We start from the raw sequence: 18,231 nt of genomic DNA on the forward strand, positions 1-18,231 counted from the left end.
CACATAGTAGAGAAAATGCAAATGTTATAATGTAGGATAGGATTGAAATATGTGACTAATGTCAATCAAAATAAGTCATCCAAGCAAAATCACAAGTTAAGGAAGCAGTGATGTGGAGAGCACAAAATTTGCTTTCTCATCTTAGATTGTGATGATTGCATTTCAAAAACTCTTGGGTTGCTATGGCATTTCAAGATGTGATGGTGATACTGGGTGGAAGCAGGGGCAATGTGAGGGCAGGGCATCTGAGACAGTGCCAGGCTGTGGGGCAGCTCACTGCAGGGGGCTGGAGCGATGGGGGCTGTAACCAGGCAGCTTTCTCCACCATGTCCTGCCAGCCTACATGAAAGCTGTAGCAAACACCCTGACAGAGCCAACAGAGCCCTGTCCCTTCTTCCCTGCAGGGCAGATGCCCACACTGCTGCTTTGGGCAGCAGGAGACCACTACTCTCTTCTCCTTGCTGTGAGAAGCTAAAGGAGCTGGAAACAATTGCCTATAAAGCTGTTATTAGTCATGACAGATTGCTAGTGTACATGTTAATTCTTAATCAGGAGCTGGCAAGGCAGTGCCAATGTGGCTTAGCTGAATAGGGTTTATATTAGCTTCCCCAGTACAGTTTGTGTTTTGGGAAGCCTTGGAGTGAAAGACTTTGGACATAAATAATGTGTGGTTATCACTTATAAGCACAGAACAAAGGCATGACTATTAGTTGGTCCTTTAAGGCTATGGTACCTATTGTTTTCATGAAGACTGAAGTATTGCCAGATGAGACATGGCCCAGAGCTTGTTGGAGAAGGGTGGGTGCTGCCTCAAATGTTCTCCTGATAATCTATTCTCCATAAGGAAAAAAAATCTCAGAGGCCTTTAGTTTAAGGGAAACAGGCTTGTTCAAAATCACTGTACAGTTCTTAATGCATTTTATGTGCTACCCGCAGGCTGCCTGCAGTGTGATGGCTCCAAGAGCCATCCAATTAATACAGCCATGTTTATGCTTTTCTAGTTGTGTTAATGGTATCTCAACAAAATAAAATAGGGCTGTTCTGGTATTGTAATAATTTGTGCACAACTATAAGAAGTGTAATCCGACAGTGGTGAATCATCCCTTGTTGTTCATACTTGAAATGCTGTTTGAGCCATTAAGTTTCAAAAGTTGCATGGCCATGCAACATGGTTGTCATGTACAAGCGTTTCAAACAAACTGCGCCCCAGCTTTTGTGTGGTTTGTGTAAAGACCACACTGTAAGAGTCCTGTGTATGTTTATTGTTGCTGGGTAGCATCCATTGTTAAATCAGATTAGTTTCTAAGTACCCCTTGTGGTCTATAAGGCTCCTTCTTAGGCCTAGCTCAGGATCTTTTGGGGGACGGGGTGTTCTTGGTTAGTTGGTTGGTTGGTTTTGTTTTGGTTTTGTTTTTGCTTTTTATATTCAAGCCAAACAAACCATAAGTTTGAAAGTTTTTCAAAAGATGTATTTCAAATTCTTATATTAAGCCCTTTCACCGCGCTTGTTCTTTGTTCAACTTTTTTACCCTGTTTCAGGGTGGGTGATGGCTGAGTAGTCATCTGCAGAAATGTGTTTCTCATGGTGAAACTGATTATAGTACAGACATTTTCTCCTGCTATGAACAAAAAGAAGAGCAGAGGACACATCCTTTCACAACCTTTGCAGCTGTTGAAGGAGAATCAGCTGTGTGGATGGGTACAACCTCATCTCTAGGAGGTGGAAACAAGAAGCAGAAAATACTGGCTGTTGACAGGACCAGTCAGAGTTGGGAAAGAGCCTATGCAGCAGGAGCACATACACCTGTGAGGTGACACTGGTAGGAAGGAGGCTGTGTCCTGGGAAGGGAGCTGAGACTCTGCACAGAGAGAGTGCAAGAGGCCCTGAGCAGAGGAAGACTGGCATAGGAGGGCTGTTTGCTGAGAGCAGCATTGGAGGACAGGCTGTGCTGCGTGTGTGGCAGGTTGGAGCTTTGGACAGGGCTTGTATTGTTCAACCAAAATGGTGGGGGTTTGTTTTGGGTGTGGGTTTTTTTTTTTTTGTTTCTTTTTTCTTTCTAAATTGCCTCCCTGCTTCTCTCCCATGTCCATTTTGTCAGAAGTATTTTCCTGCTTTCAGATGCTGGCACACTTGCTGAGTGGTTAATTGTTCAAAGTTTAAGGGTTAGGAAAGGGATAAAGTAATAATGATCTGTTGTACTGTATAAAACTTTTACGCATGGTTTACTGGTTTTCTTTTCACAGCATGTCACTACCATTTGTGATTTGGAATTTATTAGCCAAAGAAAATGCTTGGCTGTGCAGTAGCTGTGGTGACATGAGACAATAAAGGAATTGGATTCACAATTGTGAGAGCTTAGTGGGGGCAGTTTCCTGGGGATGCCATAGCAGCAATGGCAAAGCTCTGGGAGCAGAAGCTGTACCTGCTGCTGCATCAGCTGGGTATAAATGGTGTGCAAGGCCTTCAGGACTTTCTGAAGGAGAAGCTCCCAGTGGACTGGTTAACAGCACAGCCAGCATTTTCACAGGCTGTAGCAGGCCAGCTATTCGGCAGAGCTTTCTTTGGAAAGCCAATGATCTGAAGGTGTAGGGGTAGTCAGTAAGGAGACAGGTGTGCCCTAAAACTTTCTAAATCTAAAGGGGATTACTACCAGGTTGTTTCTGTCTGGGTCACCTGCAATGCTAATAACTGTAGCGTGGGACAGACTCTTGGATTCGTGATGGTTCCAATGCTGTGTAGTGCAGTGCATTTGTTTTCAAAACTGTAGATACACCTCGAGAGTTTGATTCCAGTTTACCTAAAATGCTGAGGAGAATATACCTAGCTCAACAGGTTGTTTCTTTGAATTTTTCCATTTAAGTGTCTTGCTATATGAATAATGAAGATGATAAGAACTCTTGAAAATTCATTTATGTTCACTAATAATTTTAATTAAACCCATCTCTTATAGTAGCATAACCCAACATGTAGGTAGTGTCCTGACTTTACGGTGTTCCTCTAAGCTTAAAAATGTGTTAAGAAAATTTAGATTATATATGCCATTCAGTATAACTTAAAATGCATAAATGCAGAATATATTTCAAACTCTAGCCTCATGTTAGGAAAGGAATGTTTTTTGCTTTTTGATCTCAAATAACAAAAAAACACAACAAACAAACCAAAACCAGAAAAAAAAGAACCATGATATTTTACAATGGAAATTCTTCAGTTTTCTTTTTTGTTCTGCAAAAACTTCATTTTGGAGCTGATAATAAAGGAATCTTCAGGTACATGCCCACGTAGTCAGACACCCTGATCTGATGGGCACTGTCTGTTTTGTTTGATTGGCATTGCATTTTAGGAAGCTAAGGTATGTTGATGCCCATGGCACTGAATGTACCTACTGCTGTGTATGCCTAATGTTATATTCAAGTGTTTGTTGCAGTAGGAGGAGCCCCCACCTGAATCTGCAACCTGATTGACTGTGTGCTCTAATACCACTCCATTTCTGAAGATTTGTCTTTTAAAATGATGACACATCTGTAATACAGCTGTGCATCACTGCAGGACATTCTGATGTTTTGTGACACACATTTCCCACACCTGCTAGGAATTTCTCTGAGGTTACCCAGCCTTTTGGGCACCTGCACTGATCTCAGCACTGCAAATGCCAGCTTCCCAAACTGAGAGCACACACAGGAGCCCTGGGAGCAGCAGGAAAGCCTAATGACTGCTCGCATTTTACTGTGGCTTGTATTTGTTAGAAGAAATAACATACCAAAGAATGTTACTAAAATCTAGCTAGCAAAGGGAAAGGCGGGTGATCTCAAAAAAATAAGTTAGCAACATAAAACTTACTGGGGATCATTGTTGAAACAGTATCCATTTCCAGATGTATCCATCAGAATGCCAGCCATGAGTATTCCACCAATATCCGTGCAGAAGAAACTTAACCGTTTCTATGCTCTCGTCTTTAATAATTGAACAGATGGGATTTCCTTGTTTGTTTGGATTTTTTTTTTTTTTTTTTTTTTGGGGGGGGGGGGTGGTGCTGTATTTTGAACTACCAGGATTATGTTAAAGGAGGAGGGAGGGGAACGGAGGGGAAGGGGGGGGGGGGAGGAAAAAGAAAGTAATAAGAAAAAAAAAAAGAGAAAGAAAGAAGCTGAGGTTAAATAACACGTTTCCACATAATATAAATCGTTGCTTGACAGGATCACGTGTTTTACTTTCCATGGGTATTTTGCTAGTTTAGGGTTGGTTTGGGTTTTTTTAATTTGCCGTAGGACTACTAAGACCCGAGCACATGAGCTTTCTTTCAAGTCTGTTGTACAGACCAGAGGGTTGCTTCTGCTGAGCTCGAGCCTACCACAACCGTGACAGCGAGATGCCAGTGCCAGCCGCCTCTGCACGATTTGCCGAAAGCTCTTCGTGCCTAAAACCAGCCGGAAGAGAAGTGAAGCTGTTAAACGCGCCTGTGCTGGCCTCCCAGCCCGGGAGGCGCTGAGCTCGCTCTCCCCGCAGGCGCGGGTAGCAGCTCTCGCTGTCCTCGCCGGAGCGCGGCGGTCACACGGACACGCGTGGCTGCGGCTCCGCGCAGCCGCCATCTCGTTTCCAGCCCAGCCGCGGCTGATGCCCCACGGTCCGGGTGTGAAAGGCCGGCAGGTCTCCGCCCCGACGCTTACCCGGAGCCCGCCGGGCCGCAGGGCTCCGGAGCGCCGGAGGTGGAGTGGGGACGGACGGGAATGCTGAGGTACTCAGTCCAGACCGCCAGGGGGCGCTCGGCGCCGCTGCCTGAGCACCAGGACGTACCATTTCCCGCCGGGCGGGTGTTCACGGGTAACCCTCTCCGGGCTGCAGCTCTCCCCGACGCTGGCAGCCTCCCTTCGCGGCTTGGCAGCCGGTGAAGACGAGGGCGGCCGCCTATGGGCGGGGACACCTTTAGCCCTCCGCAGCAGTGTATGGGCTTTCCCTTCCCCACGCTGCGTCCAGTGGTATCGCCCCAGCTGCCGACTGCGGCGCGGCCCTTGCGGTGCGGAAGGGGGGGGTATCCTTTGCTCTCTCCTGTTGCCATAGAGACTGCGGAGTGTCGCTCCCCATTTCTTCCCCCATCCCGTCCCGCACCGGGCTGGGACACGTCGCAGCCGCCGTCGGCGCGGGAGGTCTGTGGGGCCCTTCACAGGTACGGGGATTGTGAGGGCGGAGGGGGAGGGAGGGAGGGAGGGAGACGGAATGAGAGCGCAGTCGGCGGGCGTGTGTCTGGTATGAGGTTAGGGGGGAATCGGGGTGCCATATGCGGGGTCCGGGATGCCCATGCCTGCCCCTGAGGGGGGCCCCGGCGCCGCGGCTGCCGGGCCTGGCGCGGCGCTGCGTGTCCGCCCCGTGGGCTGCCAAGCCGCAGCCGGGCGCTGGAGCGGTCAGCAGCCGGCGGTGTGGGGTGTCCGGCGCGGGGGGAGCCCGCAGAGGCTCCGCAGCCCGGGGCGGCAGAGCCTCGTTCCTTGGGATCAGAGGCAAAGCGCCCGGCCCGTTCACCTGTCCGCAGACAATGCGGAAGGCTGACGGGTAGCTACGAATGTGTCCATTCAGTGAGGAAGTTTGCAGTCCGGGATTTGGAAGGTGTATCTGAAGGTGACCGGCATTTGTTTTGCTTATAATTTTGATCTTCCTGCATTTGTATATGAGCACAAACACGACCTATTAGCCATATTTTAATCATTGGCTTTTTTCAAACCTTCCTACCAGCAATCAATGCACACTAAATCATGACGTCCATCATTGCTTTTCTGGGTGGGAATACACCATTAACCTGCCTTTTCACAGCACAGTGTGGAGAAAGTGTCTTAATAACACATATTTTTTCCCTCCAAATGAAGTTTTGGTTGTGTTTTGTTGTTTGTTTGGGTTTTTTGTTTGTTTTTCTTCAGTTGTACATCCTGTTTTACACTCATAACCTAATTAAATCTTACTTAAAGAGACCAGGTTTTAATGCTATGAAAATGCTTTAGGACGTGATTTTCACAGGATATTTAGAACCTCTTTAAGTGCTGCTGCTAATGTCATTGATTCCTGTTCTCCAAGGGATTCATGCTCCTGCTTTGCATTTAGAGATGAAGGAATTCGATGTGTTCTGTCAGCAAAACGGCTGCTGGATTCTAAATGATCTGGACAAATCTCTTATTTATGAAAGTAGCAGCACTCTTGACTTGGCAGAGAAATGCTGGAAAGCTTCCTAGCTCATACGTTGTTCAGAGGAGTATGAATACAATCCAGTAGCCCAATGATTAAGGTACTTACATGATATGATGGAAACAGGGTTCAATTTATTGCCATGGCAGGGCAATATATCAGTGTCTATATCAGATTACTCGCAATTTGTGCTGACATTATATTGCAAGTTTGCCACTTTGTTAGGTTTTAAGGTAGGCTTGACATTGTCTTTTTAAATCTTGTTGGAGCAAGAGTAGCTGTATGCCTGATGAATGTTACACCCTGCATGATTTTTCTACTGTCTCTGCTGTGAGAAGCACTGCATACACCCTGGTGAAAACAGAAAATTAGATCTTTACTGTAGCAAAACAAACAAGCAAAACCAACCAACTAACCAAAACCACCCCTGATGACACTGTGTGATAGTACTTTTATTTTTTTCCGTAGAGGTGGATCTAGGTTGGATGACAGAGCAATTGCATTTACAGAGGCTGAATCCTACTACTGGGGAGTGCAAACCTGTGTTTAATCCTGCGTTTAAAATTCTTTCTCATTTTCGGGTGTATCCAGCAGTTTTCTGTTTCTGAGAGTTTACTACCACTGATGTAGCTATTATTGTTTATTAACTATTATTAAAGATTGTATTATTTATGACAATAGACAGTTATTGATCTCATTTTTTTAATGCTCTGAGAGATGACCTGCTTTGAAAGAATATAGAGACAGCTTAGGTTTATTTTTGTGTCATAACAGTAGAAAAGTGAATGAAGATGTCTTTCAGAAACATTATAAAATGTTTTGTTATGGGACTTGGCTTTCTCTTCTTTATCAGTCATGTAGCACAAATTGACCTAAATCTGGCATTCCTAAACTGAAGCATCTCTCTATTATCTTTTTATATTAGCTAACAGGAAAACTAGTGTCACAGAGTGAAAATATAACTTTTCAGTCTGTAAAATCCAATCATGCTTGTTTCCAGTTGTTCTAAAACATGTGTGTTTGGGGTTTTTAATCTAAATGTGTTACAGAATGTGAGAAAATCAGGTCTGGATAGCTTTTTTAATCTCCATAAATATATATGTATACTGTTTGGTAAAATAAAGGAAAATCAGAATATATGCCGTGATGCTTGGCACAATACCTTAGGCTTCAGTACTTCAGTACAGCAGTACTTCAGCAGCTGCTGTTGCCAAATTGACATGCAGAGCTCTGAGAGCTCCTTCTGCTGTTGGCTGAGAGGTCCTTTAATGGAATTCCTTTGGAAAGTTGTATTTTGATATGAAATGTTTCACATTCCAGAGCTAAAAGTAACCTTTCCAATCACTGCACAGATGACAGGTTATGAAAACTACTTGTTTCTCCCTATCTCCTTGTCAGTACTTTGACTGTCTAGAGTGAGACTTCATATTCCTTCTCATTCTTACTGTGTGAGAGATCCACATGCATGGAAGGAAAAACATGTTTCATAAATAGGAAAATGTGACTGCAAAACTTGTAAAACAGACAGTGGGGAGTTGGAGTCATGTGTGTTAAATTATTTTTAACATTGTGTTGAAACTTGATCAGGTGCCCTGTTTATTGTGATCCGTCACAGCTTCTACATATTTACTATCCTACAGTACTTTAGGTTTGCCAGAATTTAAAAGTGGGTTATCTTTTTGTAACTGTGTACATGTTTTAGCTTACCAGGCAATTCCACCTTGCTATGAGAACCAAAGATGGATCCAGAAGAGCAGGAGTTACTTGGTGATTACAGATACAGAAATTATTCTTCATCAATTGAGAAAGCTTTGAGAAACTTTGAATCGTCAAGTGAATGGGCAGATCTCATATCTTCCCTTGGCAAACTCAATAAGGTACAGTGTCACAGGGATATTTTTTCATTTGTTTATGATCTTTGTATTGTTATTAACTTTAATTTATAGTACTTAGCAAAACTGGAAAATCACTCTGCTAAGTCTGTGTCTTTTGTATAAATGTGAGAATTTCTGGTAAAACCAACAGAGGTTTCCTTCAAATGGTATTTGTTTCCTTTTTACAGCTAAGTTAATTTAGTTTTTGCAGCAAGAGAGCACTTAAGGATGCTGGTTACTCACTTTACAGCAGCTAGAAAACTCTTTATAAAGAACAGGAGGTCACAAGTTTTAGAATATATTGAGTCAAAGTTTATATTTAAAGATCACATTTACTTGACCATGCCTTTCCTTTGTATTTGGGGGAACAATTGATTTGCTGCTGGTGTTGTCTTTTGTGTGACCATGGAAAATATGCTGAATAATGGAAGAAAGAAAAAGACTTTTAAGGGAAAACACTTAGGAAGTATGTCCTCTCCTCCTGCCCAAGAAACAAGGTATATGTTTTTGTGTTCCATAATGCTCTTTCTGAGTGTATGTGGGAAAAGAGTAGTTACAGTCATTAAGGAAATAGGGGTGGGAGGAGTCAAGTCCCACAGAATTCATAAGGAAACATCTGTTGTTACCCGATAGATGCCTCACATGATTTTGCTGTTGTTGTTTGCCTTGGTTCTACAGAGTGTTTAAACAGGAGGAGAGTCATGGATTTTATAGAGTCATAGAATATCTCAAGTTGGAAGGGACCCGTAAGAGCCATCTAGTCCAACTCACTACCTGAAACTAAACCGTATGACTAAGAGTGTCATCCGGGTACTCCTTGAACTCTGACAGGCTTGGTCCCATGACCGTTTCTATGGGAAGCCTGTTCCTGTGGCCAACCATCCTCTCTGTGCAGAACCTTTACCTAATCTGAACTTCGCCTGATGCAGCTTCATTCCATTTCCTTGTATCCTGTTGCCGGTCACCAGAGAGAGGAGATCAGCACCTCCTCCTCCTCCACTGCCCCCCTAGAGGATGTAGACTGTCATGAGATGTCAGAGGGCACCTGTCAGCTTACTCTTCTCCAGACTGAACAAAACAAGTGACCTCAGCCACTCCTTGTAAGTCTTGCCCTCGAGACCTTGTGCCATGTTGGTCACCCTTCTCCAGACACACTGATAGTTTGATGTCCTTCTTATATTGATGCACCTAAAACTGCACACAGTGCTCGAGATGGGGATGTGTAGAGTTGGGCAGCCTCCTCCCTTGACCAGCCAGCTATGCTGTGCTTGATGTACCCCAGGACATGATTGGCCCCTTCTGGCTGCCAGGGCACACTGTTGACTCATATTCAATTTGCCAGCAACCCAGACTGCCACACCTCTTTCAGCAGGGCTGGCCCTCCAGCTTCTCATCCCAAAGTTTGTATGTATTACCAGGATTACCCTGTCTCAGGTAGAAAATCTTGGTCCTGTTAAATTTCATATGGTTGGTGATTGCCCAGCTCTCTAGTCTATCCTTATCTTTCTGTAAGGCCTCTCTGCCCTTGAGGGGGTCCACAGGTCCTCCTAGTTTAGTATCATCAGCAAGCTTACTTAATGTACACTGAATTCCTGTATCCAGATCATTTATAAAAACATTAAAGAGCACTGGCCCTAAAAGTGAGCCCTGGGGAACTGAATAGCTGCCAGCCTGATGTAACCTCATTTACCCTCTGAGTGCGACCCATCAGCCAATTGCTCAGCCAGCGTATTATGGACTTGTCTACCTGCATCCTGGGCAGTTTATGCAGAAGGATACTGTGAGAGACTCTATCGAAACTGCTAAAATTTAAAACCCCCACACCTCTTGGCTTCCTTTGGTCAACTAGGTAGGTGACCTTGTCATAAACAGAAATTAAGTTGGTTAAGCATGACTTACCCCTCATGAACCCATGCTGGCTAAGCCCAATGACTGCATTGTCTCTCAAATGTTTTTCAGTAACTTCCAGAATAACTTTCTTCATCACTTTACCAGGTGCTGAAGTGAAACTGACAGGCTTGTAATTACCAGGGTCTTACTTCCTACCCTTCTTGACAATTGAGAAAACATTTGCCAAATCAAGGGTAGCTATGTTCTTTCTTCTTCAGAAGAGAGAAGCGAAATATCACTCTGGCAATAGGATTTACGTATTTCTGCCTTCACTGTTTCATCATGATTCCTGCTGAGTCACTGAGGAGAGTTAGAGGCCTTCTGAATGCTGCTCCCAAAAAGGAAAATAAGAAATAAAATTAGTGAGAGATTTCCTACCTTTGGCAAGAGTTAGGCTTTGATCTTTTATCTTGACCTAGATGAATGCACTGAGCTGATTAACACCCATATGAAACTCTTATTCAGGTACAGAATTGCTAAAATATGTAGCAGCATAGTAGAAGACAAACAAAAGAGCTTTTAGCTGTTACACCAGTCCATCTGCTGTGGTATTTTATAGACTTAATCATTTTAGGAGCTTAAGTATTGGTAGAGCAAATCATTCACAGTGTTCATCTGCTTCTGTCTGTTATCTGAACATAACGGTACGTCAGGAGAGTATGCTGCCAAAAGGAAGATTGTGAATTAGATGTCAATATCTATTCTCTTAACTCCTATGATTATTTGGTTTCTTACATCCTAAACCATAAATATTGTTATTGAGTTCTGTTAGTGTTGCAGGGAGGGGGACGTGTTTCTAAGATAAGAGCCTTATTTCTGTTACAGTCAGTTCTGAGAATGGGTAGGAGGGAGGAGATCAAGAGTATCTCAATGATAAAAATGTTTCTAAACACTGCACATGGTTATATTCAGAAATCTGGGTGTGAGTAACTGGTGTTCAGTGATGCCTATTAAGCAAATGTGAAAATGCTGAAAGAGGATGTGTAAGTCAAGGCATTTCAGAAGTACTTTCATGCTTCTAGAGTAGCGTGGAAGATCTTTGTTTCTTAAGGACCTTTGTATTGTTTACTTTAATCATGGGTGTTCTCGCTTATATAGGTCTAATATTTTCTGAGGTTTTCTCTGCTGTATGAAGGCTTCAACAACACTTTGCACTATTGAATCCAACAAGTTTAATACACACACACACTTATTTCTATATAAGCTTGGTGGCATTACCCTTTCAATACAAGGTCTGGAGGAAGCAGCACAGGCTTTTGCTACTCAAGAGAAGAATAATGGAGGGAGCTGATCCAGATCCCTTTGGCCTTGGCTGAAATAAGTGATCTTAATAAGCTGAAATAAGCTCTTGCTGCTGTTGTTCCTGGTGATAAGAGAGAACTCTACTACTTTCCACTGCTACTTAGCTGCCAAGGTTAAAGTGAAAGGTTTTTTTTTTTCGTAGTTTTCTTTTGCTTCTATGGTTCTAGAACCATAGAAGAACCTGGTCCTATGCTTCCGTAGAACCAGGGAAGCAACATAGAAACTGGTTGACTTTAGTCTGAATGGGCAGCCAAACAGGTCAATTTGCAGATCTAGAAACAGTGGTTTTTTGTCACTTAAAGGAGATGAGTCTTATCTAACTTCACATGACTTCAGTGTAGACAGCTTCACCCTGAATCAGTTTTAGACAGGGACAGAAATAAGCAGGGGGAGGAGGGGAGGGTTTTGTGTGTGTGATTGTTGGTTGGGTTTTTTTGTTTTGTAGCTCATCTCTTGCTGTTTAAAGTAGGTCAGATGAATGCTGTCCTAAAATTGCTTGTGTTCCTTACTGGTTTTATGGGAAGCCTGAGGTGAGTTACTATGGTTTTGTCCATGTTGTTTAGCTGACCTAGGCTTCTAAGGCTAGGTAAGGTGAACCTCCCCTGCAGCGTTCTGAACAGAACTGCAGGTACCAAGTGTGAACATGAGTGAAGAACGGAGAGTTGGCAGAATTTGCTAACTTACACTATACCCCAAGTTGTAAGGGAAAGATTCTGGGGGGGATAATTTAAATAGTGTGTGTTATGCATCATGGTGAATGCAAAACAGTGGAAAGTAATGCTTGCAAATATTTACAGAAGAATTTAAATGGACAGATGCAACTGGGTGGATTAATAGGCAGTAAACATGGATGTTACTGGTTTAAAGACAGTCTTCAGCTTTGCCCTGAAATTTACACATCTTCTACTCGTAAATATCTGTCTCTGTGTGCTTTGCTTCAGTTCAAGCTCTATTTACTATAAACCAGTGATTTAGTAGTTGCAGCATAGGCTACTGCATGCTTCAGGAAGTACAGTTATTCTCCTTTCAGCACTGTTTTCAAATACAGCTTTGAAACATGTTTCTATTCTTTTTGCAAATCTGTGTATGTTCATTGTTTGGAAAGCACCGTTTTGTGACTGGTGTTTTCAGATGTTCTTACAGATTGCTGCATCCAGAATACAGTAATTCTTCTCAATTGTCTTAGTGCTAAAATGTAGTTGCACTGTTGCAGATTTTGCCAGTGTGTTCTAATGTTGTAAAAAGATACAACTCTGAGAAATCTCATTGACAGAAAAATGCTGGGGGCAGAGGTACTGTCTTTTTAAACCTAGAAGTAGGTGGTGGTTCAACACGTGGATTTATTGGTGAAATAGGTGCTTTTAGCACAGGTTTTATGTCCAAAGTGCTTGTCACTGTCTAGTTGGAATATAAACAGATATGTATATTACGTAAAATACATATAAAAGTATTCATGTAGGGAGAACTTCAGGCAATTAAAGGCTAAAAATACTGTGAAGTTAGGAAAATCCAAGTGCATAGTTTTCATTGGGATTTTTAATCCATATTATAGGCATATATATTTTCAGAAATGTTAACAGTGGGTGCAGGCAGAGTAGATAAGTGGCACAGTTTGCAAAATGAAGAACTGAGCAGTAGCAAATACTGGATTTCGCAGTCTGCTTTTGTAAGAAAGTTATGAGGGAAGGTTTTCAGTAAGTCTCTGAAATTTACTTATTCATAGAAGAGCACAAATCTTACTGGGTTTTTGGCAAGTGCATGTTTAAACTCCCCTGTTTCTTCATTTAATCCATGTATATTAAAAAAGAAAAGAAAAAGCCAACCAATCTACCAAAAAACACCAAACTGCATCTGTGTGACAGCAATAATGGACAGGATTTTGCTGTACGTATTGGCAGAAGTACCTAGTTCAATAATTTTTCATCAGTTTTTGGGTATCCAGTGGAATGTAACTTGTAAATAAGCTTCACTAGTGACTGTTGCCACTGAGCCTGGGTGGACGGCCAGCGTCCCTTTTCTGAACAAGATCTTCATTTATAGTTAGAGTTCACCATGAAAGCAAATATTGTAACATTTGAAAAATCAGTTGTTCTAGAGGGATTTATTTGGTGCTTACAGCATGGTTGACTTGCTCAATAATGATAGCAATATTTGCCCTAAAAGAGCACTTCCAAACTGCTTTCTGTCTTTGATCATAACACAAGTGTGTAAATGCATGGATTATCAGTTCTTACAATATTAATTTTTAGTATTTAACCTGCAGTTTTGAAGTATTTTTTTAATTTGACTTTCAATAGAAAATAAGTGTGTTACTTCTTGTTTCTGTAGGCTTTTCTTGATTCAGAAACTTCAAGGTGAATATGATCTCAACCAAACACTATCTGTTTGGAGGAGGAGAAAGAAAGACCAAAAATCATTGCAGCTACACAATTGTTGTTTGTTTCAGTAGTAATAGTTAATGTCACAATATGTTTGTTCTTGAGGGGAGAGAAGAGAAGGATTCTTCTGAAACATGGATTTAATGAGCATAGCCATTAATTACACCAGTTGCTTCATATGAAAACCCTGCCATGGCTTTATAACATCTTTTGGTCAAATAACAAACACAAGCACCATTTACCTTCTGTTGAAGGCAAGACTCATATCTCTGAGAAGAACGGAAGCTTTGTTTCCTAATTGCTTTATGGAACTTCACCACACCCAATGCACAAATGCAGTGTGCTAAACTAGGCATATTTTATACATCTTCCTCCCCACACCCCTTTTTTAATATAACTGCAGCTCCTTGTTTACAGTTTTCTCAGAACCATGTCTGAACTTCATGCTGCTATATTTAAGGAATCCGTTTGGTTGGGTTTTTTTCTTTTTTACTTGGAAAATTAATCAGAAGAAAATGGAATCACAGGCTTTCCTTCCCCTCTCCTCCCAACCAGTGTTCTCTAAAACAAGAATCATAGTACCTCCTAGTTGCATAGAATCTTATGAATATATATATGTATGCTTTTTTGTCTGGAATTCTGGTTATAGAAATTAAAATATTTACTTGATTTGTTTTGGGTTTTTTTTTTTATGTCAAGGCAAATTGTTGCAACATCTCTAGTAGTGCTATAAAGCAGTGCAGAGTGACTTAAACTGGTAATGTGGAAATGCAAATACTCCTCTGCGTGTCTGTGTTTGTTTTGTTTTAAGGTACATGTATATACTGCTGCAAAGAACAGTCTTCACTTTCTATCCTTTAAAACCCACATTCAAATAAAACTTGAGCATGCTTATGCATTAGAAAAGTTTTAGTGTGTATAATGTATTTTCTAGTCAGTCATAAAGAAAAAATCTATAAAAAGTTGAAAACTAAACGTGCACCTGGAGACAAGTTATTACTTCTCATGTCTCATTTTTTCTTGACTTAGTGATTTAAGCTTTTATTTTAAAAGCCAGTGGTAGGTCAAGTACTTCTTGGGTTTCTGAGACTGTTCATTTCTTATTGCTCTGTGGAAACCAAACACTGGGATTATATATTAAGTGTGAAGTACTTGCTTGCAGTTCAGGCTTCTTAAGCCAAACCTTTCTAGCAGTTCCAGTGACACTGAACACTTCTGCCACCATAATTGCTCATGTGGAAAGCAGTTGGAGACATAAAGGGAAAGTAGATCATGAATGGGCTTCAGCCCATCAAAGACAATCAAATTAAGCTTACAAGAATCTTTAAAAGAGTGGGTGAATGATAGATATGGCAACCTGTGAGCAGAGTTGTCCATCTCTGGTCATTTGTGCTGCATTCTGAATGTGGAAGCAATGATTTGGGATGGGATCTTCATCTGCATGCAGTGCCAATGATACCAGGCTTGCTACCAGAACATTAACTACCTGTAGCAGCTGAAATTATAAGGACATTCCAGCAATCCTGTATCTCACAGACAAGTGATTCCCTTTTTCAGTTGCTTGAGCTCAGCTTGATTTAAAAATCAAGCTTGATTTAAAAAAATCAAGTTTCTTAGCTTTGCCTGTCAGCTCACAGAAACTAATTAGCAATTTTAAATATGTATATTACCATGTCACTCTTATTTCAACGAACAGTTTTAGATCAGCCCACTGATTAATGTCTTGCAACCCTTTTAAAATTCTTTGATCCTTGCCATTCGCAGCAGGTAAGCTGTTAAGAATCTGAAAATTTACCTTTCAGCAAAGTAGCAGCCATCCCACCTAGCTGCTGGAATGGCACTTGGTGCAACCACAGTCATCTCACATATTGCAGTGCGGTTTAAGATTCCTTGCATGTGCTGGAAGATCAGAGACAACTGTTAACTAGGAACACCCACTCCTAAGAATTGTGGTTTGTGTCCAACTGTGTATTCCTTCAACCGAAGTCAGGAAAAAAAAGATTGCTTGCTTTGAGAAGGGAGTTTCATCTCAGAATTGTTCTGATGTGGTGGACTGAAACTCTCCTCAGCTTATCTATGAGGATCATAACAAATGTCTTCAAATCTTGCTTCCTATACAGAGATGTATTTGATTCTTTGGGTGAAGCAGTATAGTTGGCACACATACATGATGTAGTCTTGTTTTAAGTTAGTCTCACCTGGTGGAATTTGGACATACAAAGGTTTCAGAGTTACTCAGCAGAAATACTTCAAATTGAATTATCCCTGAATATCCACTATTTGACTCCTAGTACCCCTAGAGTACTTTTTTCTGTTCTAAATGTTTTGCTTAGCTGTCCCTGATGTTTGGTGATGATGAGTTTTTATTGGCTTAGATTTGCTTAGCATCCTTAGGAAATGAAATAAGTTAAATGATTTTTCTTATGAGATGGCATTATTTCTGTAATGGATCAGGTTCTCAGTGTTATAAACAGTAAATGTTTTCATTTTCTACCTAGTTGATATTCAAATTTTAACTGATAGAATATTAAGATGGTATTTGTTCAATCATGAGAGAAAAAATATTTACCACTAGCATATTTTCCTATAATTACCTTCTTATATATACATAGGGTGTAGGCAAATACATACTGACCAATATGAACAGAATGTTTCAAAGTCCAGCTTTCCTGCAGTCTTTGAAGTTCTTACAAATATTAAGGATTTCAATCTTTACCATTGAATTAATATCACCCATGTAATACATGAGTAAATCTCTCGAATATAAGATCTTAAAGATAACTCCACACGTATAACCTAGTTTAGTTTTCATGTGTGAACTGTTGCTGTATTCTTGGATTCTCATGCCCACCAACTGCAAAATCTTAATAAGCTGCACACACCTTTGAAAGATGGTGGAGTTTATCTCTTCCTCTTAGTGCCGACGAGAGTATTCAGCATTCAAGTGAATGCCGTGATCATTGCTGAACTGCTTTTGTTTTTTACTTGGAAATGAGCAAGGAAGTGCTGGTTCATTTGTCTACTGCTTTTTCAAAACCTTTTTTCAGGCAGGATAAAAGAACCTCAAATTCTTTAAACCACTATGTAGGAGAAGACCATGACTTAACCTTTGGGAGAGTCAAGAATCTACCTAATCCTGAAAATATCACAAATGTCAATCTGCAGTGAAACATATCTTTGCGTTAGCAGGAAGCAATCAAAGGCTGAAGTGCCATTTGCTTGCAACATCTTTTTTTGTCTCTGAATTGATGAGACATACTTCTTAACCTCGCTGAAATGCATGCATGATTAAAGTAAAGGAGTAACCTTTCCAAAGAAAGGTGCTACAGTTTGTTTTTTCCAGAGACCTGGCCTGTCTGCAATACTTAGTTAACTGTTTCCTGTTGTGAAGATCTTTTACTTATATTTCTCAGTACAGTGGGTATAGTTAATAAAGCTTACTGAATGTAGCCACACAGAACTACAAATAACTCTAAGATGTTATTGCCCCATTTAATCATGCCAGCTTTGGTCAGAAGGGTTTTTTTGTTTATACTCAGGTACAGTGAAATTAAAATTTATGAGAAAAGATAGTTCTTTATTGCTTTATTCTCTGTCCTTAAAAGCTGAAATGCATTTCTTGTCACTTCCCTGGTTCCCCTGGAGATACGATAAGGGTACCCTGTCCTGTCCTTTAACTTCCTTTTCCAGCCTGTAAGCAAAGTAAGATCAGACTTTTCTAGATTGTTCATGACTGATTCCACATGAAAACTCAATTGCAGAATTCTCCTGTTTCAGTGTAACAAAGTACATTTATGAGAGAAAACTCTTGAATGTATTTAGCTCTTTTCAGTGTGCTAGTAGGAAGCCTTTGACACACAGTCATCATATGCATTTTCTGTTACATTATAACTACTTATTCTCATCTCCTTTCTTCCACAGGCTCTTCAGAGTAACCTGAAGTACTCTCTATTGCCAAGACGGCTGATCATCAGTAAAAGATTATCTCAGTGTTTGCATCCAGCACTACCCAGTGGAGTGCATTTAAAGGCATTAGAAACCTATGAAATAATCTTTAAAATTATCGGGACAAAATGGCTTTCCAAGGATTTATTCTTGTACAGGTAAGCTTTTCTTTAAAAGCATATGCATTTCACAGTCTATTTTAATTCACTAATATTTCTTTTTGTTTGTTTGTTTTTAATAAAGCTCTGGTTTGTTCCCTCTGCTGGCAAATGCAGCAATGTCAGTGAGGCCTGTTCTCCTTGGTTTGTATGAGAAATATTTCCTTCCCCTCCAAAAGTCCCTCCTGCCTGGTCTTCAAGCCTTTGTAATTGGACTGCTGCCTGGACTGGAAGAAGGATCAGAAATTTATGACAGGTGAGAACTAATGCTAATGAAAAACAATAGATAGTATTTTGCTTTTTTAAGGGATTCTCAAGAAAAGATAAAGAGATAGATAAAAAGATAAAAAAAAAAAGATAAAGAAAAGATAAAAGAGCTTCTAAAGGTGGAGAAATGGTGAATCCCTGAAAGATGCAGTAGATAGTGCTAAAGTGGAAAAATCTTTTCCCCTTCTATTTTCATCTCTGGAGGAGAAGAGGAAAGGGAGGGTTAAAAATAGAAGTGCTGAGAGAAACAA

The 18,231-nt window shown here is 41.0% G+C and overlaps 1 protein-coding gene across 1 annotated transcript in view; it reads left to right on the forward strand.

Annotated features, from left to right (window-relative positions):
- The first annotated feature begins 4,921 nt into the window (after positions 1-4,921).
- Positions 4,922-18,231, forward strand: part of DOP1B (DOP1 leucine zipper like protein B) — a 46,829-nt gene continuing 33,519 nt past the window's right edge. Inside the window, exons 1-4 of the mRNA XM_065676922.1 lie at positions 4,922-5,162; positions 7,869-8,043; positions 17,532-17,713; positions 17,799-17,969. Of these exons, the coding sequence (XP_065532994.1) occupies positions 7,906-8,043; positions 17,532-17,713; positions 17,799-17,969 (491 nt within the window). The 5' untranslated portion in view covers positions 4,922-5,162; positions 7,869-7,905. The remainder of the gene's footprint in view (positions 5,163-7,868; positions 8,044-17,531; positions 17,714-17,798; positions 17,970-18,231) is intronic.

This window comes from Lathamus discolor, chromosome 4, assembly GCF_037157495.1.
Source record: "Lathamus discolor isolate bLatDis1 chromosome 4, bLatDis1.hap1, whole genome shotgun sequence".
In the NCBI taxonomy this organism is placed as follows: domain Eukaryota; kingdom Metazoa; phylum Chordata; class Aves; order Psittaciformes; family Psittacidae; genus Lathamus; species Lathamus discolor.